This window comes from Poecilia reticulata, linkage group LG16 (assembly GCF_000633615.1).
Source record: "Poecilia reticulata strain Guanapo linkage group LG16, Guppy_female_1.0+MT, whole genome shotgun sequence".
NCBI classification, from domain to species: Eukaryota; Metazoa; Chordata; class Actinopteri; order Cyprinodontiformes; family Poeciliidae; genus Poecilia; species Poecilia reticulata.
The window spans coordinates 5,783,613-5,807,009 of NC_024346.1; the positions used below are offsets into that span (position 1 = coordinate 5,783,613).

General features: G+C 37.3%; 1 protein-coding gene and 1 long non-coding RNA gene across 11 annotated transcripts in view; one reads left to right on the forward strand and one right to left on the reverse strand.

Annotated features, from left to right (window-relative positions):
* The window catches only part of thsd7ab (thrombospondin, type I, domain containing 7Ab), a 224,881-nt gene that overhangs the window by 189,334 nt on the left and 12,150 nt on the right, over positions 1-23,397 (forward strand). For all 8 annotated transcript variants that reach the window (XR_535685.1, XM_008430970.2, XM_008430964.1 and 5 more), the window contains 6 exons: positions 5,383-5,498; positions 5,836-5,953; positions 7,793-7,938; positions 9,550-9,724; positions 17,918-18,091; positions 22,252-22,350. Coding sequence is in view for 7 of the 8 variants with exons in the window: in XM_008430970.2 (XP_008429192.1) it covers positions 5,383-5,498; positions 5,836-5,953; positions 7,793-7,938; positions 9,550-9,724; positions 17,918-18,091; positions 22,252-22,350 (828 nt within the window). In the remaining variant the exon portion in view is untranslated. The remainder of the gene's footprint in view (positions 1-5,382; positions 5,499-5,835; positions 5,954-7,792; positions 7,939-9,549; positions 9,725-17,917; positions 18,092-22,251; positions 22,351-23,397) is intronic.
* Positions 21,273-23,397, reverse strand: part of LOC103477693 (uncharacterized) — a 59,652-nt gene continuing 57,527 nt past the window's right edge. For all 3 annotated transcript variants that reach the window (XR_001777416.1, XR_535683.2, XR_001777417.1), the window contains exon 4: positions 21,273-21,770. This is a non-coding gene — a long non-coding RNA (uncharacterized LOC103477693). The remainder of the gene's footprint in view (positions 21,771-23,397) is intronic.

Consider the following 23,397-nt stretch of genomic DNA (forward strand, 5'->3'; position numbering starts at 1 on the left):
TTTCTACTTTTTTCTATTCTCTTATGTTGGATATATGTTCTTTTTAGATATGTCAGATATATATTTATTATTTTACTTATATATTTATTTTTATTTATTATGTCAGTTTTGATCCTCCATAATCCTAGTCTGTACATTTTGCCAATATTTATATGGTTTTCACCAATAATTCAGTTTGCTGTTCAGTAAAATTAACTCTTTGGTACGATGCGTCTTTTCCACAAACCCATATATTATAAAGTCTAGTTGTTTTCAAACTTCAGGTCTGAGATCAATGAACATGTTTTCCTATCCCTCAGGTGTTTGTTGGTTTCTACTTATAGATTTTTTTATAACTTATCTTCACTTCCACTAAGCTCCAAATCTTTCCCAAAAACCAAGCTTGCACTTTGATTTTTCCTGCCCACCAGGTAGCAGCTAGTTATTTGAAACTGACAATTTCTGACTGCCTGTTCTGCTGATGCCAGAAAACAAAAACCTCCGTTTTATCTTCCACTTCTTTCAATCCCAGACTTTTGGTTTTCTTTTAGTGTTTCTTTTACCCGTCGTGTTGACGACAGAAGTAGAATCCCGACCAACTTTCATTGGAACTGGTTATTGATTTGAGTGGTTTTAGATGAAAGGGAACTGTAAAAAGTAATTTGTCAGAAATATCTTGCCGATGTCCAACTGAAATTACTGGCAGTCACAGCACGTTTTGTGCCAGAGTGAAGAATAAGAAGAGAGTCCAGAAATAACAGGACAGGCTGAAGATAATTTCATCTGTCTTAATACTTAATACGTTATATACCGTCATGGGGAAAAAGTTTCTAAGGAAAGATACGTTCACTCAGTTGGTGATAAAGCTACTTTTAGAAACGATAAGTTGATGCAGTACTTTCCTGAATTACTTTTTCAGTCTGAAAATTCATTTTAATTTAATTTTAGACTTTTGAAAGACCTTGATTTGTTTATTTTCCAGCCATTCTGCTGTAGTTTCCTCCAGTGTTTTTTGTTCTGCTGAGAGCCCAACTTCAGCCACAGACAGATGGCCTCATGTTTAAATGGTTACAGCACTTCGGTACTTTAGTTCTTGGCAGCTTAATAAGTGCAGTTTGGTTCTGGTCCTGTGGCTGAAAAGAAACCCAAATCATCAACCGTCCACCTGTGAGTTTGACAATAGGGTGGCATGTTTGTGTTGGCATAATGTTTGGTTCTTTTCCAGACATTTAGTTTTATTTTATGGTCAAAGTCTGATCCGCATTGTTCCATAAACCTGCATTATTCTTCTTAGAAAGAAGAAGCTTTCTGCTGCCAAGTCTTTGTTTCAGTTTATTGGATTGTATAGTAGGTCCCCTAAAAGCTGAACGCCACAAATGATTCAGACTCTAAAAACATCAATAACTGTATTTTAATAGGTAAAACAGCTCATTTAAAACGCAATAATGCTCTCAGTGGGTTGTGTGTCCAGTGCTACTGGATTAGCTCCATGCATTGAAGTATTTGAACTTCTAAAGCTGCATTTTCCTTCAAATATTTTAAATATGCTCTATGAAAAAATGTGCAAATAGACAAATTTTCCACTATTTATTGTTAGCTGCCACAGAAAAATCAGAGTATGTCAAGTTTTTTTGCCCTCTTTAAACCACCTCAGCTTCTGCCCAAACTTGAAAAAGCTTGCTTCCCTCAAAGAAACGCAGGATCCACTCATCTCAGCGCCATCTTTTATTTATCTTTTCTTTTTGTCTTTAGATTATTTCAATTGACAGTGTAAGGCCTCCATGACTTCGCATAAGTGGTCAGAGTAGTCAGAAGTCACAGAGCAGGTTGAAAACCTACAAACAAATGAAACAAAATCAATTACAGATCACAAGGAACTAATTAACTAGTTTTCCAGGTAATGTTAATCTACTTTTAAGTTAACAGTGAATGAACAAACTACATTCCAAACACATAAAACCCATTGAATCACAAGGCTAATTTGGTCTTCTGAATGCAGATTAAATGATATAATGTCCAGGTCCTACCAGTGGTGTCTTTGTCTGAAGAGATCATTGGTCGCACAGGTGTGCAAAGTTACCTTATAGACTTCAGATGGGCCTGAGTGAAAGGGGTGGGTGCGCTTGATTCTCTCTGATTTGTGTGCCAGTTGGGTGGAGATAGCAAATGCACTCACAAGTGTTCCATTTGCTGTTTTAACTTGACGCTGCAAAAACACAAAATCTTACCAAGTATTTTTGATCTAGTTTCTAATGCAAATATCTTAATACACTATTGAAGTGTGATTTAGTAACACTGACTTTATACGTTTATGTACAAAGCAAAACTAGAAACCAAAAAGCAGTGATGACTCATGTTTGATTGATTTTCGTTTAATTTTTTCTCCTACACAGAAGAACTACTTGCAAAATGTAACATTCCTAGAGTCTCCAGGACACAAAACCAACTTAATTTGAAACCGTTTGATTGTCTAAAGTAGTATCAATTTCATGTTTTTATGTTATTATCCAAAGCCTTCAGAGCTGGTCCTCTAAAGACTTTTTTTCCAATTCATAAGAGCTACTTGAGCTAGATTTGATATAAATGAACGTGTGTCCTCAGAGGGTTTTCGGCTCCTTCAGAGTTTAGATATTAAGTGGGCGTAACTTGGAGTCTCAGCTGCAGATGGATCCTCCTGAGCTTTTAGGTTGGATTTGCTGAGTGCTTTGAGTTATTATCCCTCTGTCCTGGGAAGATCTTCCCTGTCACCAGTGCAGGATTTGACTGAGTCTGAGGAGAAAGTATAGCTCTCTAAATGTCAGCGAAGAAAAAAACCCTGCAGCTTCTGTCAGAACGCGCAGCATCAGTAAATGCCAGCCGTTTCTTTGATTCTACACTGCTGGATAGATGATGTGGTATACTTTAAATCACACCAATTCCTTTTCTTCTTTATCAATTAAACATAATTTAGCTGCCGGCTTATTCATGTGATCGCTGCTGAGGAATATTTTTTGTTAAACCATTTGAATAAATACTGAAAACAGTTTTGAATAAAACATTCTTTTGAATAAAAACTGAAAGGTTACAGCTTAGTCACAGCTTGAGTGCTTCATTACGTTTCCATTGTGCGGTTGTACAAAAGGAAATAAATTGTGAGGATTATAACGAACTGTATATCACGACTCCCCGTCACCTGCTTTTCATCTCCGCATGCACGTTGGGAGGTAAAATCAACAGTGGCAACCTGCTGAATGCTAATACGTGTTTTCTCTTCCTGCTAAATCTGTGTGCTTTTAAAGCTTCTGTGTGACAGTCGTACGAAAACGTGAAATACATCCAAGCAGTGTGAGATATGAATGCCAAAAAGGATAAATGGCTTATACAGCGACATGTTTTCTGCTACTTAAATAAACAAAAGATTAGCCCAATTTTATTAGAACCTGAAAAAATAATAATCTTCGAACGTCTTTCACTGTTGTAGTTTGGCCGCCAACCAGAAGAGGGCGCCACTGGTCATTCTGAAGCGGAGGCAGACACAGATTTAAAGATGGAGGCTATACCAGAGCAAGACAGGTTACGGCTCGGACATAACGGATTAATTAAAAGTTTATATTTGATACGTAAACATCCAACAGTTAGCTGTGAGTGTGGTATGGACATGGAGACTGTAGAACATGTAATAATTCATTGTGAAAAGATTAGGGCAAGTAGAGAAAAATTAAAATATGAATATAGGAAATATGATGTGGAGACATTAAGATGAATAAGATACTAGTTAAACGCAACAAGATTAATAAAGCAGTTATAAATTTTTTAAGGAGACGGGATTATGTTTAAGAATTTAAGTTGGTTAAAAAGAAATATACTCTGGTCCACACTCCAGCCCAGTAGCTGGTGATAATGCGTCTTAACGTTAGATGTCACTCGTCATTAAGACCAAGAAGAAGGAGGAGAAAGAGATCGTCAACAGAGTCCGGCGTTGGTGTGAGATCCAAAATTTACTTTATGCATTTCTGTTTTGAAATATAAACACTCGACAAACTCCTTAAGTTTCATTTTAAGCGCGTAATTCAGACGAGCTACATGACAGTCGGTCAGTCAGGAAGCATTTACATATTTGGATGATGACATAGCATCTGGAACGGCACAATCTATGATGAATAAACGCATTTGTACCTCCATTTCGGTTTCAACTGCTTCTAAAAACAGCACAGGCACTTAAAGGAAAACTTCTAGTCGTTTTCTGGCAATAAATTAATGTTTCTATGACACTGTTAGTGAGTTGTTTGAAAAAACAAAACAGCTCGGTAACCTAGCAACCCCAGCAGAGTTCCACCCGTTGCCTCGCAACCCAAACGTAGCTCCAGCAGGTTTGGTCAACTGGTTTGACCATAAATCTAGAAGGGAACCAAAAACTGATATGACGGATACAAGAATAGAGGTGATTCATATAGCATGTAAATAAGTCTGGCTGTTGAAAACCATCCTGGTTTTTGTTTGAGAACCAGCTTGAGCACCTTTCCTGGTCTAGCGGTTGATTTGCTTGTTGAATTTAAAATGTGTTTATTTTTGGGGCTCCGAAAAAAGAAAAAGAGAAGATATTTCCAATTTCTGACTGCAAAATAATTCTAAAAATTTTAAAAGATGTTGGGAAGGCTTGATGCAACCATACTGTGTTGTATTTTGACAGATTTAAAAGAACAATAAAATGTTTATTTCTTCTCATAGCAAAACACTTTGGCTTGGCTGAACACACAGCTGGAAAATGGGTCACTGTGGCATCTCTGTTCTTGTAAAAAAAAAAAATTGTATTTATTTTTTGAGAGTTCTTCTGCTGCCATCCAAGTCTTTTCTGGCACAAAAAGTGTGTGTGGGAAGGACTAAAGAGAAATGCAGCGAAAAGAAAAACATGTTTTTCTCCTTGTGTGGAGTAAAGCCAAAAGAATCTTATCAGCAGTTAAACTAAAAATAAACTAAAAAAGTTGGAGGCCCAGATTTAAAGCATAAAAACTGTCCACAGTGGATGTATCTTCTCGGTTAAATCTTACTCTGTGTGAATAATAAAAACATTAAAGTAAGAATGGAAAATGAAAAAATGATTTAACGGAGATTTGACTCGGATCACAGACACGATTATGGAAGCACAACAACACTTTTTAATATTAAAAGGAAAATTGCCTTGGGATTTTTGTATGATCCGTATCTACTAGCTATGATGGGAGTATGATCAATCAGTAGACATTATTTAAAGATCAGAAACTTTTAATTGGATTCACAAATTTCTTCTGAGCAGATTTTATTTCAACAACATAAAACCTTTTTAATTTTTATTTAATTTAATCTTGGAGGTTTAGCTCTGATGTGAGTATTTCCTGCATTGTGTCGTGGTTTATCTGATGCCAGAAACCTTTTTATGTTCTCCAGACTGGAGCACTTGTCAGCTGAGCCCCAACGCCGTTTGTGGAAGCGGCATCAAGACCCGGATGCTCGACTGCGTTCGCAGTGACGGCAAATCTGTAGATATTAAATTCTGCGAGGAGGTGAGCCAGGCAGTAATTTTCTCCATATCACAAATCACAATTTATTAGGTCTGAATATTTCATCGTGAAGTATTCAGTTTCTCATCCTGAGGTTGCTGTGGGTTAAAGCTGAGGGATTTATTTTGGTTTTAAGTGCTTCTCAGCTTCTAGCCAGAAGACTGTCACCACACCTTTTCACCTCTTTGCTCATTTTTAGCATCATGCTTTGTGTCAGAATGAAAACTTTCACCTCTAACATCTTCTTGGATATAACAGATAACTTCTGCTTGCTGACAACCGTGATGCGACTTTTATTTAAATAATTTATCATCTTTTGCATTTATAATTTCTGCTTCAGCTGAGTTTGGAGAAGAACTGGCAGATGAACGTCTCGTGCACCGTCGAGTGTCCCGTCAACTGCCAGCTGTCAGAGTGGTCGGTCTGGTCCGAATGTTCCCAAACCTGTGGGCTAGATGGTAACATTTATTATTAAACAGTCATCTTTGTTTTGAAAAATCAGCAACTTAAGTTTCTTTTCTGTTATATTGTATAAACATATCTAATTTTAATGTGAGAAAATCACAATTTTCTGCTTTAAGTCTGTTTAACTACAGCTGACACAAAATAGTGTAACGATTTAATGAAATTTAATTTAATGAAATCTCTAATCAGCTATGGAAAGAGAAAATACAAGAGAAAAATCAATTGCTTGATGGGGACTCAATCAACTTTACATCAACTGGAGGTTCTTGCATCCCTGCATTGAAAAATGTGAAAGTTTGTGTAAGGTGAAAGAAGTGTGAGCAGGAAGGGGCACTGATTGAAGATGTTTCTGAGTCTGTGTGGGAGGTTCTCTTGTAGGAATCGGATATGAGCGCTGACAGTGTGTGTGGTGTGCAGAGGATGGGTTGTGTTGAAAGGTGGTGCATGAAGGCAGAGGTGCATTCCAGGGTGAGTGGATTGCTGGGAAGGCTATGTGGAAATAAAAGTGGAATATGCAACAAAAGAGAAGGTTGTGAAATTTTGCGAGTGGGTGGTTTAAAGGAGACAGACAGCACAGCAGGGCTGAATTCAGAAATGTCAGAGAAGGGGCTTCTGTGTAGTCTTACAGCTAATTCTTCACATCCATTCTGCTCTCAGATCAAACGGGATACGTGATGCATCAAATTTATCCAGACAGGGTTCGCTGATTGATGTGGAAAAAAAGCCATTTCATTGAGGTTGACCAAGAACCAATCAAGACATCAGAGCATAAGAGTAGCATCGCAGGTCGCTTAGAAAACCCCCGCTCTATTAAGTGAAGTGCTGTCGTTCGCAGTGAGATTAATTTAATACATTCAACACAAACACATGCATTTTAAATGAGTTGTTTACAAAGGGAAAGAATGACTGCCGTGCTGCAAATCACAAAAGTTACTGCGTCGGAAGCTGCTTGCTTAAATTTATTGGGCTCAAAGAGTGTTTCAATTATGCATAATTGACATTTTTAAGCACACAAAAAATATTTGCTTGGAAATATATAAAGGGTCTCTATACACTGCAAAACATAATTTTACCAAGTATTTTTGGTCTAGTTTCTGATGCAAAATATACTGCTCAAGAAAATAAAGGGAACACTTCAGTATTCACTTAAATGTTAAAGTGTTCCCTTTATTTTTTTGAGCAGTGTACATTAGTACACCTGAAATATTAAGTGGTAAATTTGACCTTGTCATTTTTTTGTTTCTATTTTAGTTTTCAGTTAACATTTTATCAAGGAATAAGTACAATATCAGTAGTTATTTATAATCTTTTTTTGTGTAATTATTAATTATTTATAATCTTTTTTGGGTGCAATATCTGGAGAATTGCACCCAAATTTCATGCTACAATTACAATAAAGATTCTATTCTATAAAACAAAATTAGGGATGCACCAATCTACTTTTTTCACTTCTGATTCAGATATTTGAAGTTAAATATCGGCTGATACCAATCAGGTACAGAAGAAATACCTGAATTGACTTAAAACGTTTCCTTTTTAGAAAACACAGACATATACTGAATTACAAATTTATTTGATAACTGCACCAGTACATCACACTTAATACTCAGAAAACACAAATGTCTTGATACAAATGAAATAATCTGCCTGCGGAACAAGTACTTTTTAAAACCAAACATAAGGAATAATTTACTTTAAACAAGTTCCTATATCTTAATTAAAAGTTATTTGTAAGTTAGTTTTTTAGTAGAAATTAGACCAAAAATTCCTGGTAAGATTTTGTTTTTGCAGTATAAAAACAGAAAACGTTGTTGTTGTTGTTGTTGTTCCAGGTAAGATGCAGAGGCAGCGCTCGGTGGTTCAGGCCTCGCAGGGCGACGGCCGGCCGTGTCCGGCCCAGATGGAGCAGTGGAAACCCTGCCCGGTTCGACCCTGCTACCGGTGGCAGTACAGCCCCTGGTCTGAGTGTCGGGTCGAGGTACGTCAATAAATCATTCGCAACGTACCGAAATCCACTGACATTAAATATTAGTAAGTGCATCGATGTCTGGCAGCAGCAAGGAATGCAACTCTGACTGTTCTCTGAGATCAATAAGCAGGAGGGCTGGAGCCAAAAGGGCGATTCCTCAAAAAATAATGGTCTTTAGTATTGATGGACGACCTCATCATATTCCTGCTCATACTGTTATTCTGCTAGATGGACAGTAGAAATCAATCTAATGCATATTTAATGCTGACACATTAGTAATAACCTATAACTTTGCCTAGGAAAATGAGCTGTGTGCCTTAAGGTAGAATGAAGTCTTCTGTTGTGTTTTATAAATAGATAAATACGGTCATTTCTGTTATTAGACAAGTTGTTTCCAACTCTGATCCTCTACACTGAAAAACTCAATCTCACCAAGTGTCTTTGCTCTGACTTACAGTGCAAGGGTCTTAGTACACTTGAATAAAGACAAAAATAACTTTCCTGCAATACATAGGAGTTTGTTTTATGTCAATAATTCCTTAATATGGATGGAAAAAGTACTAGTTAAATTGGAACTACTATTTTATCATCAATATTAAGGAATTATTGACATAAAACAAGCTCCTATAGCTTGTTGCAAAGTTCCTTTGAGTTAGTGTTATTGTATTTAAAGTGAATTAAGATATTTCCATTAGAAACTAAACCAAAAATACTTGGTAAGATTTTGTGTTTCAACAGCATCCTTCATGTTTTAGAGATTTTATTGAATGGGCCTTTTATTTTAGCAACTTTAATGGATTGGAGAGAGAAAAAGGAAAGTTTGAAGAAAAATCTTTTGCTGTCATTCAGTCTGGAAACTACTGGTAAAGAGAAACATTGGGGGAAAATGTCACCATCAAACAGGAACATGAGCCAAAACATGGAGCTAGAAGAATGTTTTTGGATCAAACTATCTTCACGTTCTAGCATGGCACAATCAAAGTCAGACATACAGTTTAGTTTGTGATTTTATTGCAAGACAAAAAGGGTTAAAGATCAGTGAATATGGATACTTTACATAACAGTTGCCAGTTTGTGTAGTAGAATAGTTGTAAAGCTCAGCTAAATCCACGATGACAACATTTTCTGGACAATAAATTATCCCTGAAGTTACTGTGGTAAACAATTGAGGCCATTTTCAAGTAGCATGTGGTGTTGGCATAATAATTCAAAAACACAAAAAGATCAATAAACTTCAAATTTTAATGAACATTTAACACTGGAACTGCAAGACATTTTAAATATACTAAATGAATAAAACAACAAATAAAATGAATTATGAAGTCTATGTAAACAAAATTATCATCCAAAACATGTTGAAAGCACCAGACTTTAGACTTTAGTCATCCGATTTTAAGAAAGAAAAGAGAAAAACGATAAATCATGCAAATGGAAATTATTGAGCTTGTTTTAATTCATCATTTAATTAACTGATTTATTGCACCAGTCCTTCCTGAGAAGCTGCTGGAACAAAAATAAACCTCCACCTGAACCATGTTTGCCCTCAAACTCCAGATCTTTAGTGCTAATCTTTTACTCGGTAGTAACTCGCCGCCACCTGCGTTTTTCCTCTTTTCTCAGAGTGTGGTGTGCGGACATGGCACTCGCTACAGAAACCTGTCCTGCTTCGTGTCGGACGGGTCCGGCGACGGCGAGAGCAGCATGGTGGACGAGGAGCTGTGCAGCAGCCTGGAGCTGGCCGTCAACGGAGACAAGAAAATCATACTGAAAGAAGCTTGTACCCTCCCATGTCCAGGTAAGAAATGACTGCTTAGAAATATGGATCAGGTCACTAATTGGTATCCATAGTAACTGGTTACATTTACTCAGTTACATTCACTTGAGTAGTATTTTTGGAAAAAAATGCTGTCAGGAATATTTTTGCATTTACTATATAATTAATGCATAATTTTATTACTGAAGTAAAACTGAATGAAAAACAAACATGTTTTAACCAAAAATTCACCAGACACAGACACACACCTACACTTTGTTAGTTCCATAGGTTTTACTTTGATATAAATAGATTTTGAAAAATGTTTGTTTTGCGTTATTTTGATAGTTTGTAATTATATAAATTATCTTAATTTCAGTCTTTAAAATACCAACATAACTTTTATATTTTGGTCCATTTAATTATGTAATTTTTAAATATTAAATTATTAATATTTTGATCAGTTACTCAGTACGTAAGCCGACTTTTTACCAAATACGTTTTTACTTCAGTAAAAATATATTAAAGTAGTTCTTTGCTTACAATTTGTGAGTACTTTACATCTCAGCCGATTATTCTGATGATTAATCAAATAAAAAAATCACATTCTACTGTTTTTTTTATTCAACCACTTAAGTGTTTTTATACAATATTAGAAATACATTAAAAGATAAAAATGCACAACAAACCTACTCCTTTCTTAAATAAGGAAGGAAACATTTTATTGCCTAGAATGTAATAACAGAATGTATTTAGTGAATTTAATCCCAAAACTTGAGGAGTTTTGGTTGCTAGGTAACGGGCTGGGCTCTGGTGGGGTTGCTAGGTAACGGGCTGGGCTCTGGTGGGGTTGCTAGGTAACGGGCTGGGCTCTGGTGGGGTTGCTAGGTAACGGGCTGGGCTCTGGTAGGGTTGCTAGGTAACGGGCTGGGCTCTGGTAGGGTTGCTAGGTAACGGGGCAGTGCCTGTAGATTTGTGATGTTACATTCCAAAGGTTTTTGAAACTACTTATTTTCCAGAAACTAAAAAAAACTTGTTTCCAAAAACAGCTGGTTTTTTTTTTTTTTTGTTTATTTGTTTGTTTGTTTGTTTGTTTTTTTTTAGAAGCAGTCGAGACCCAAATAGAAGTACAACAATGTGAAAAATTTAAATTTTGCATAATGGGTTCCCTTTTAAAATTGTTTAACTACTGGATAAATTGCTATTTATGATGACTAACACTAGAAGTAAAAGCTGAGCTAAAGGCAGAATAAGCTAAATAAACACTACAATTACAATAGGCCTTTGCAGCGCTTTCGCTGCTTGGGCCTAATTATCATTTAATACAATCAAAAGTTGATTATGTTTTTGCCTGTGGCAGATCATGCCACCTTGTCAACTCGTTTTGCAATATTTTAAATCATGACAGCTATATATATTTGGCTCAATTATTCCCAGTTTTTGTCACATCCTCTTGCTGAACTCGTGTTTGAATTGGTGGAAACGCAGCCTGTCACCTTGCAGTGAGCCGCCCATGAAAGGTGTGAAACATACCAAGGTGTTCACTTGAGCAGCGGTCTGATGATTCCTCACAGGTCTGTTAGCAGCAGACGCTATTAGCGTGCTGAGGTGTCCTGCCAAGCCAGGGGCGCCACTCTGAATAGATGTGTTTTTTTCCTTCTTAGCTTCATGTGGAAGTTACTGAACACTGAGAAAAACCCTCAACTGAGATGTAAATCTAAAAATAGAAATATTTGACACCTGAATTTTAATTGGCTCCATTCTGGCATGAAAGATATATAAGAACATACAAAAACATCAAAATAAATTAGACCATAAAATGAGTTGGAATAAGTTTTGAACTCATGTAGACATAGAAAACTAAGAAACCAGCTAAAATCAGATAAATAAGATGTACTTTCTAAATACGTAAAGCAATTATTTAGAAAGTATATCTCCTGCTATGTGCAATTTAGCTGGTTTAGCATTAATTGATGGCCTAAAGGTTTCACATTACCAAAGTATTGCATAGATTGGTAAAAGCAAATAAAATTTTACTTTTGTATGGATTTTGCCATGGATTACTAAACAGTAAATGGCTAATACAGTTGCTAATACAATAATAATAAATGCACTCACACGCACACTGCACAAAACTCCACTGCTGAAGAAAAGGTGTGTAAAGCCTTGGATTTCATTGCACAATGTTTGGAGGAAGAGAGGTTATGTTCACTTTCCCAGTTTGCAGGTGGGAATGTTATTGAATGGCAGATTTCATATAAATATGTCAATGCAAATATTACTAATATATTTACTGAGAAAAATGCCTATTTAACTCATAATAGTTTACACAAACAAACATTTTCATAGAAGAGCTTGTGCAGTTAATTCCATGTCTTGTTCCTCTGATGGGTAAACTATCTTTCCACGTGTCCCCAGGGCATATTTGACATCGCTGATGATGTCTGTTGAAAAGTGAAAGCAAACCGAAAAGCTTCAACCTTAATTTGTATTCTCCTGGTGATGCCAGGGTAAACACAAGCTCTGTGAGATTGCTAAAATGGTTGTTTCTCGCTGGCTCTTCCTTCCTTGGTTTTTTGCTGGTCCTAAAAGGTGCTTGAAAAGGGAGTCTTATACATGCACTTTATAAACTATACAAGGTATGGATCTAAAACATTAGCTAAAGGCAAGACGTTAGGCTGAAGATGAATCTTTGTAGGAAAGATTTGTTTAGTTCTTTTACTGCATTGCAGCTGCTGGTTGTTCTGGTACAAGAAAACAAGTAATCAGACTCTTGATGTTTGAAACCCCGTTGTGTCACGCTTTTTTAGTTTTATCCCTGTTAAGACCCAAAATAACACAACAGGAACAGCTACACAATAAACCTGTAAAAAGGGAAAATGTACATAAACTAGTATACCATACAGAAGGAATTTAAAATAAGAATGCATTAGAGAAGCTTCTGAATTATATTATGCAAAGTATGTTATGTTATATGCAGACTAAAGTCAAACAGGGACTCGTTTTTTTATTACATTTATAGTTACAGTTGCACATATCTTTGGAAATTCCATTCAAGTGAAAGAAGTGCTTTAAAAATCAATAAACTTTGCAGGTGATTGAAGGAAGCAGGTAGAAGAAGAAAGGCAGAGCAGACAACTACCAGGAGCTCAGATCCTTCAGTGTTTGCAGCTCTGCATCAGAGAAGAGACTTTAAAATACTTCTGTTGCTTTATAAATCACTCAACAGTTCCAAAGTACCTTCAAGATTAGTTTTTGCTGAATCAGCTTTCCAGACCACTAAGGTCCAATGGTTCAATATGTCAACAAAAACATCTATCACGATAAACACATGATCAGCATCAATAGGTAATATATAAAGATTATTCACTGAATTCTGATCCAGAACCGCACAGCATTCTGGGATATGTAGGCAGAAGAAAGACTTTAGGTACTCAACCTCTCAGCCAGCTAAGAAAGGTTGGTGGAATCAACTCACTCTCTCTTCGGTTACCTAGCAACGCTCATTCTTCGGTTACCTAGCAACAACCTGTGGAGTAACTGGCACAGCAGCAGTTTCAGGTTTTTCTACCGTACCTCAAAAACGCTTAAAAATAAAAAAAACAGTGGCATGGAGTGAAAACTGTGGATAAAACAGGAAAGGTGATGGTAGATATTTACAACAAAATACTAATAAGTAATTATCGACATTGACTGATATGAAACACTTATATTGTGATACGTTTTCCAGTATTAATCGGGAAGACAAACTTCCAGAAACACTGAGTTCCTTTAAATAAATGCTAAAAATCCAGCTGCTGTAGAGTTGCCTGTGATTAATAATAACTGGAATGTTGATCAGCATAGTTGATGATGATTATTTTTTATGATTTTAGTGATGGCATTTGACAAAGTAAAATGTCTACTGGTTGTTTCATAATTGTTTTATCATGCATGTCACTTTGAACTGCCTTGTTGCTGAAATGTGCTAAACAAATAAACTTGACTAAATTTGACTGTTGGGAATGCAGCATCTGTTGACGTTAAAACTCTGGTCATGTTCCAGTGTTTTTTGTTTTTTGTTTCCTAATCTGACATGTGCATAGCAGGTAACAGAGGGAAGCTCAAAGCAGCGCTTCTCTACAGGAGCAAAGCTGTGCGCCTTGCACAGGAAATGTGTCAGTGTGCCATGTGTCGACACATTTTCAGCATGAGTTGTCCCAGTGGGTGACAAACTCACAAACCTGGCAACGCCGGCCCACAATCGACCTGTACAGGATGCCCTTTTTTATTCTTTATTTCGGTCACTGATCAGGTCCCGGCTCAGCCTGTAGGCTATGAAGGACATCTGCTCCAATTTTTATGATTTATGACTGGTAAATAAATTGATGTGCAGCACAAACTTGCTATTTTGAACCTATATTTTCCAAATTTAAGAACACAAAGTATGATTTGTAAGACAATCATACATATTCTGCAAGGAAGGGAGAATATTGATGTACAAAAATATTACTCTACTGTCATTGCACAAAGACATAACAGGGAATTTAGCAATGAAATGCCGTTGCCTGGCTACTGGAGTACGCAGAGAAAATACTGAGAAACTGCAAGTTTGACTGTAAATCCCTGTAGATGAAAGTGTTACTAGTTGCAGGTAAGGGGGAAAAATCTAGAATAAATATATATANTATATATATAATATGAAACGTAGCATTTTTACGCAGTCTTATAATATTAACACTTCCTACATTAAAAAAAAACATATGTTTATTCATTGGTTAAGAAGAAAATGTGTAAAAACTAATTTCACATAATTTTTTTGCTAAATGCAACTTGACATCTCATTAAACTTGTTTCTCATGTTCACAAAATGTCAAAATTCTGCAGTTAAATTAAATATAAAAAACATAAAAATTCAGCCATGTCAGACAACTTTTTAAGTATGAATACAAACATGTCTTGAATACTTTAAATTTATGGTAGACGTTTTAACAATTGTAAGATTTCCCATGTGAAACAGAGAAAGGCTGGATGGACAGAAGGACTGACTGAAGGTCGGATCTTTGGATTAATGGACTGCAAAATGGTTGGTTGGCTTTAAGACCTGGATGAATGAACTGGTGGCAACATTTGACCATGTAGATGTATAATGTTGAGAATGGATGGATGCATAGACTGACTGATGAGAAATATTGAAAATAAAGTCTGGAGATGCATACATATCTCAGTGCTTTTTCTTACCCATGTTCTTCCAGATCCTAAAAATCCTTGAATCTAATTAAATCTCATTCAGGGCTTTTCTACTCCATGCAGTGATTCACTTTTCACAATCACAACATCGCTCTTTATTTCCAGTGACTGCACCCAAAAACTGCTGCTGATAGAGAAGGAGACGTTTCTTTTTGCTAAATGGGCCAAATCTGCAACATTTCTAAACGACAAGAAAGGAATTTATCCCCTAGTTTATGATCCAGCCGGATAAAAACAGTGTTTTCACATAGTGCTGCTTAACTATAGAGCTGTTATTTTCAGTGTCAGCAGTCCCTGAAGGATGGATTATTCTTCTTTGCTTCTGCCAAAAGACAAAGTACAAATGCTGAGTTCACTTTCAAAGTGTCGTGGGTCTATTTTAGGTCAGAACTCATTGTTTGTCATGCAGAAGGGAAAACAGGTTATCCTTTATTCAACCCACAGCTCATTTAAAACCACCTCTGTTTGAAATAATTTTATTTTTTGCGCGCTAGGAGTGTTTCCACTGATGAATTTCTCATTTTGGTTTAAAAAAAACAAACATTACTGCTCCCAGAGATGGAAAACGCTGAGAAGCTGCCCTAGATAACAAGCGAGTCCGTCCCTTCGCAGCCAAACTGCAGGAGTGCTGAAGTATCAAACTGCAATCTAAAACTCAGAAGGATTTCTACATGAGGATTGTGAATCAGGGTGAAAGAAAATGGAGCTCCTTTGTTTTTCAGTGCATAGCTGGGGGTTAGTCTGGGAACTAAAGCAAACTCACACAAACAAATACAGTTGCTTTGCACGTTGGTGCATCAACCCATGTCCTGTTTCCCCCAGAGTTTGATGAGCTGCAGATGTCAAGTCAAAGTTTATTTATATAAAACATTTACAACAGCCTCAGCCGACAGAAGTGACTCGTAACATCAATTCAATCTGGAGAGACTCAGACGGACAAAGGGGAACAATTAAAAGATTCAATGACAGGAATGAATAACAGTTCTTTGGCGCTCGGACCCCGGCTAATTTGAGCTGAGATTTGATGTGAACTCGATGAACATCCCGTTAACTGATTAGGGATGCTCTCCCCCGGGGCCCGACACTGGTGGTGGTGGTGGTCGGGAAAGTGTGCCATCCTAGAGCCGAAGGATGTGGGTGGAGAAGAGGAGGTGGTGGGTTGAACGCAGCTGGGAAGCAGCTGACGGCTTGGGTGTGGATCCTTTTATGCAGAACCTGATTGCTGATTGAACGCGCCGGGTGAGGTCCAGCGCTGAGATGAGCGTGACGTCGATGGGCGAACGAAGGGGGTGGAGTCTTCCAGCCTGAACTTCTGCTAAAGTGCCATATCAATGATAAAACAAGAAAATAAAAATAAGACAGTTATAACATTTGCAGAGAATACCAAAAACTAACATGAATAAAAACCAACACATTCTTAATTTCAGCTACAGTGATTTACAAAAATAAATTTGAATCAGTGAGGTACCAGTATCACGTTTTTAAAATCTAAAATAAAATAACTGCTGATCCACATCAAATGTTAAAAGCGGATAATTTAAAGCTTTTAAAAGGGCAGTTTCATTTCATTGCTGTGCCACATTTTAAAACCAGACTGAATTTTTTCACCAATTTCATTTAGATCAAGATACGTCTGCAGTTGGACATAAGCAACTTTCTCCAAAACTTTGGACATAAATGGCAGTAAGTCTGAAGTTGGACAACACGTTTCAGAAAACATCCAGACATCAGAAAAGCATTTTGACAATACATGGACCAGTCAGACATCTTTAAACAACTAGGAATGAAGAAGCCCAATAAACAGCCAAACGAATCACACATTATTAACTCGAGAAACAAAGTGTTGCTTTGACAAAACTGAAATGGTTTTTTAATGGCGAACGCACACACACACACACACACCAAAGCTGTACTGCAGAAACATTTGACTTCAACCAATGTGTCTCAGAGAGATGTGGAAGAGATGAACAATTTTAATAAAAACACCTTGGAGGAAATGTAAACACACATTTTAAAACAAAAAAATTTGTTTTAATTTTTGGGCCGTTTGTTGTTTCAGTTCTCAAATACAACAGAAGTTTTTTGTGGTCACACACACACTGTGCTTTAACACACTGTCATTACTCCCCACCATTTTATGCATCAAATGATCAAAGTGAGAAAATAAAATATATATATAATGTATATATATAATATAATATATATAATTTATTACTACTAGGCTGATAAACATGACATTTGTTCTGCAACAAAAGGTTTGGAATGGCTGTGAATAACTATTAATGAATGCCAAAGGCAATTAATTACAAAAATTAGTAATTTAGAACAATCAGGCGGCGCCTGATTCTGAAGAAATAACAGCCAAGTGTTTTTTAGTCTTAATTATTGCTTTATGAATACCGGCCTGATGAAAACCTGGGTATTAAATACAATAAATAAAAGATTAGGTTCAGCACTGACGATCTCAGACAGCATGGCTCTCTAAAATATGAGACCAATAAGGAATTTTAATATCCTTAAACCAAAACTTGAATTGTTTCTCTTTTGTCCATAATTTTCTACGCCAAGCTTTTGTTTTTTGTTTTTAAGCAGCTATAAGACACAGTAGTGAAACCTTAAACTGCTGCTGTGGCAGTTTCTCAGCAGGTTGTTGCTAGGTAACCAAAGAGTGAGTGAGTTGCCAGGCAACCAAAAAGTAAGAGACCGAGTTGATTCCACCAACTTTTCTTAGCTGGTCTTCAGAGGTTGAGAGGTTAGTCTTTCATCTGCCTACATCTCCCAGAATGCTGTGCGGTTCTGGATCGGAGTTCAGTGAATATTCAATATGTTGAACATTCTTATCAGATGTATTTTCTATGGATGTTGATCTGTCGCTGTATATATTATGAATTTATTGCCCAGTCCTACTGAAACCCAAACATAATAATTTCCTACATGCTGATAGTCAGAAGTGTCGAGGTAAGTTCTTGTGTTTGTTTTCAGCTTTCTGTCTCTCTGCTTGTGCAGGCGAATGCTACCTGATGGAGTGGTCTGACTGGAGCTCATGTGTCAACATCTGTGTGAAAGGAGCCGGCGTGGACTTCGGCTCCGTTCAGGTCCGGTCCCGAGCCGTCCTGGCCCAGGAGCCTGAAAACCTGCAGCTGTGCCCAGACCAGGCTTGGGAGTCGCAGCCCTGCACAGGTACGACTCCTTTTCTCTACGCTGGCCACAAGGCTTGAGAGGTACAGGAAAAACCTGTAGCTTTCTAAATGTAGCCATGGATCTGCTGAAGTTGTGCAGCCTTTTGACCGGAGGGTCAAATCTGATCCTGTCAGTCTTTGGCAATGAAATAACTGAGTCAGAGGTGCGATTAATGGATAAAATAAATGTTTTGCTACCTTTTTACACTCTGCAATTGTGAACTTCATCCCATAAGAAAGTACTTCCCTATTTTGTCACAATACAGCTTCAAGATTGACGTGTTTTATTTTATGCAACCATAAAATAAAACTGTACTGCAGAAACATAACGTTGGTTATGCATAACCAACGTTGCATAACGTTGGTTAGTAACGGGCAACCTCAGCCCGTTACCCAGCAACCTCAGCCCGTTACCCAGCAACCTCAGCCCGTTACCTAGCGTAAGGAAAACATGTGCTTCTCAACATTTTCTAGTAAATAATTGAACGATGTGTTTAGCATTTTTATTCAGCTTCTAATTTTCCAGTTTATGTCTGAAATTACATACTTTAGCAAATCCAAAGTATTTTAATTTTATTAGAAATGTAACTTTTCTGTAAAAATGCTCATAACTCTCGGTAGAACTGGTTGATCTCTTCACAATTTGACTGAGCTGTTTTTTGGCTTTTGAAAGAAACATGTATTTGTCCTTCCCTTGACAAGTATGTAATAATTAAATATGCAATACCTTAAAACCTTTGGTCGCAATGTGACTCTATGAAGGAGCCTAAAGGGTCTGGATACTTCCACAAGGCACCGTATAAAGAAAATACGTCCATAGCCAGATCCATCAGTTGGATCACTGGGACTAATATCTTTTGTTGTCTGTTTTAGATTATTAGGTACATGTGCTTTTATATTTTCCTAATAAAACTGTCTAATTTACTGGAAGCTAATTAATCGTTGTGAGCTTTCTTTAAAGCTCACATAAAAGTAACATTTTTCATGTTTTTGTGCTTCCATTGTGTTTCTATTGCTTCTAAAACGGACCAGACTATTAGAAAAATGTCTGTCTTAAAGAAAATAATGTTTTCTGGTGTCTGAAAAGTGAGCTGTTTGAAAAATCATCGGAATGTAACATCAGAAATTAGCAACCTCAGCCCGTTACCCAGCAACCTCAGCCCGTTACCTAGCAACCTCAGCCAAGTTCCGCCCGTCACCTGGCAACCCAAGTGGCTGCTGCAAAAGAAAAGTGTTTTGTTGCTGACTTACCATTTAGAAACCATTTGCTGTATTCTTGTTGGCTCCGCTTTTCAAAGATGTATTGTTCTATAATTTGCAGCCAGTTTCACGTGCGAGTGCAAACGTTGAGTTGGGGGCGTGGCCAGCAGCAGATTATTTGGATTTAAAGTGACAGGATCCCAGAACAGGCAGAACTGAGCAGGCTGAAATCTCATCATCTAAGAATGATTTTATGCAAAAAATGTAATGAACATGTTTTTAGTCCATAGACGTATCCTAACGTGTTCTAGGGAGCATAATACGCCACCTTTAAAGCCTCCTAATGCAGGTAGCGATGGCCACTAATGAAAAAAGGTTTTGCTCGATTCACAACTTATGTAAAAAGAAAAGAGTCAAGTTTTGAAGTCGCTGGGCATCTTCAGCTGTTCCTCTCTGTTGTTGAGTTGAGTTGAAGTCAGTCGCATGTTGAAGTTTGTTGATGCATCAGAGGGGCAACGCAAAGAGACACTGAGATTCAGGGTCACACCTGCAGGCCGTTCTCTCTTCTTTCTCTCTGAACCTGCATGTTGGAGGAATCTGGGACACCAGAAGAAGCCAACAGGAAAAAAACATGTTCATTTTGTGCTCAGGACTGGATTCAGGCTGAGGTTTTTTTCCTCGCCGGGAGGCAGCAGCGCTATCCTGGAGTGCAGCTTTTGGTACTTTGCCCCAGATATGACCGGGACAAATGGAAAAGCTTTCACCTTGTTTTCCTTCTGCTAGGTGGGTTAACTGGTGGTTTCCAGATGGGACTTTTTGCATGAGATCTCCAAATTGAGGGAATACTGTTGTGATCTCTGCTGCCTGGTGTTGATGAGCTGTGAATCATCAGCTGCCATAGGTTAGGTCTGCAGAACGAAACCCACTCCCCCACCCTGGCATCTCACTCCTCCACACTTCCCTCCTTGGCTACTGTACACAGCACCAAAGCAGCCTCCGCCATCCTGACCTGATTTCACAGCATCACTCAGTGCCCACAGGGGGGAGGAGAGCCCCTGCCAAGATGAGTGGGGGGGGGCAAAAGGAGGGGAAAAAGTGGTTTGATGGGATGCTCACTTAAAAAAAAAAGCAGAAGCAAAGCTTTGTCCCATTTGGATACTTTTACCGTATTAATTCCTTCCACAATTTTGCTCTGCAGCATAACAAGAATAGCAGATCAGTGTTTTCACTGCGTCCACACAGCAGAAAAAGCTCCTCACAGCTGGAAGAAATATAAAAACTTCAGATGGTTCAGCGACAACAAGCTAAAGAAGCTGCACTTTGTAACTTTTATAAAGAAAAAATGCTTTTGACATTTTGTTAAAATTCTAGTTAAGTCGTGACAGTAGGACAGATAATCTGAAGAGAAATCTAGTTCCTCTGAATTTTCCCACTACAAACTGCATAAATACACCAGTGAGTCAGAAACAACCAATCGGAGCCCGGAGGAGGGTCTCAGGGCTGTCAATCAAGCTCGTGTGCACGCTGCTAAATGTGATAGTGGCAGAGAAACAACCTACTGTTACAGAGCAATTATTTATTCATCGTCATTGGGAAGCAGACATGGAGAAGCTCATATCTAAGGACAATTTGGAGTAAACAATTAACGATTAATCAGATTTATTGTGATTAATTGATTATTAAAATAATCATCTACTAATTAAATAATTGATTAATTGTGAGTATACAGAGTCAAGAAAAGGTCATTTGCTGAAAGAACATTTAGAGCAGTAATTAATTCATATGGAGTCAAAGTTTTATCAATATTTTGCAGGACTATTGTGATAAAGATAAATGTGACAATAAAAAACTATTTATTACATCTTTTAGGTAACTATGACTGTAAAGAACACAAATAATGCTCTTGAAAAACATTCAAGCGTAATTGGTAATAAGCTTTCTTAGGGCACCATCAATAAGTGCACACAGAAACAGTATTTTAAAATGTATTGGTATTTATTGATGCTTTCTTTGAACAAACGATGAATAAGACGGTAAAACCATCAATCCTGACAATAAGGAAAGCTTTGGAGAGTTTTAAACATCATATTGTGGCGACAATAAATCTAAATTCTTATTGTGACAACAGATTTTTCCCGATGATGCCTTACAATTAACCTAACAATAATGTTTAGACTGGAGGAAGCCTGAGTACCTGGAGGCATGCACAGGGAGAATCCTGCAGACTCCATGCAGGAGGACCGCAGGTTGGGATTTTAAACTGTAACAAATCGTTTGTCGTTCAAAATCACCATCTTTCATGTTTCTCTGCCCTTTAAGAGCTTTTCTCGTCTCCAGCCACCTCACTCACGTTTTCACTGCTGCGCGCTCTTCGTTTTGAGGAATGTTCTTGTCTCAGAAAAACTTCAATCTTGTTGGTGAAAGGTGCTGGGAAGTGAGTAAATTGGTGATAACTTCACACGTCTGAAAAACGACTTCATCTGTAGAGGAAGGAGAAAAATTGTAGAAATGAGGAAAGTGAAGCGCATTAAGGATGAAGTTGTGTCGGTTTTAGACAAATCGTCCTGTGAAAGGCAGAGATGGAGCCGAGCAGCGATGCCGCACCCAGGCCTGCACACAGCAGATCTTTCCTTTGTTCAAAGTTAAACTGTTCATTTACGCCACTAAATTGGCTGCGATGATGATTGGTTACTCTGGACTCCAGAGGGAAATACAGTCATTTACTGCCTAGATGGAGATATTGATAAAGTTATAATAGCATTGATAGAAAGTCATTAAGCAAAAGCTCTCAGTGAAGATTAAAACCTTGAACTGGACAATATGTGACAGCTACTTATTATGTGAAAATAACTGAGCTGCTGCTTTATTAATCTGTCACACATATGATTAATGGTCTTCACTCCAGTCTGTAACTGCGCTGCGGTTTTAAAGATGGTGACTTTTTATGTATTTTGTTTGCAGGAGGCGAATGTTTCGAGTACAAGTGGTTCAGCAGCAGCCGTCCGAACTCCAGCCGTCCGGCTGTCTGGTGTCAGCGCTCGGATGGACTCAAAGTCACCGGTAACAAAGTCCAGGTTTCACACATTTAGAAATAATTCAGCCTGGGATGCAACAGAATAAACATTTTATAGCATTCAAAGTCATCACTATAGTCAGCACTCAGTTTTATCAAAATGTGTGGCATCAATGCACTTTTATTATTATTTCCTTTCACCAGCAAACAATGCCTTACATATATTTTTATTTTTAAACAAAGTTGGCTATTTCAATTAGGTAAACATACAGGTACCGCAAAACATTGGTTCCTTGAGTGTTGACATTATAAAATATGAAATGTAATCTGTTTTAGTAATTATACAAAATGCAAACGTCATTCAATTGTTTGTGTCACACAGAAAAATGAATCTGTAAAAAAAATGGGATCAATATTAATTTTAATCTGATTCTGCCTTTTAAACACTGCAACCCTTAAACATCAATTTCATTTTGACATCATAATTTACATGTTCTATTATGTTTTTTAATATTGTATTTATGTTTTATTTAGTTTCTGTATATTGTTTGAAGGAAATTTATTGGGGAAAAAAAATTAGAGAGCAAACACCCCCTTCAAAATAAAAGCAGGAAGATAAATGTCTAACTAATAGGATTAACAGTTAATAAACAAAACTCCTGAATTAGTCCAGAAAAATCATTTAGGGAAAGCTAGCGCGCTAAATGCTGTCAAAGTTAGCTAACGAGCTAAACAAAACATTAGCTCTGCTGCTAGCACATTAGCAGAAGTGTGCTCACTTGAGTTCAAAATGTAACAAGCAAATGTGTTAAATTTATGCTTCTAAATGAAAAATAAAAATCACTTTAACGCTGTTGATGATATTGTGTTAGTGCTATTGTAGCTTTGAGGCTAGTTGGCTGCAAATGTCGCTCTCTGGTTCGATCCGCTGGATCAGCATCAGAGCTTCGCCAAACATTTTCCATCAGGTTTGAAGAAACTTTGTTAATGAGCCAAACATGACGAAACAAAATATTTACAGCATTCAGGGCATGAACAGCCTGGATTACCAAACCAAACTGGTTTAATGTTTCTGCTAATCACAGATAAACATA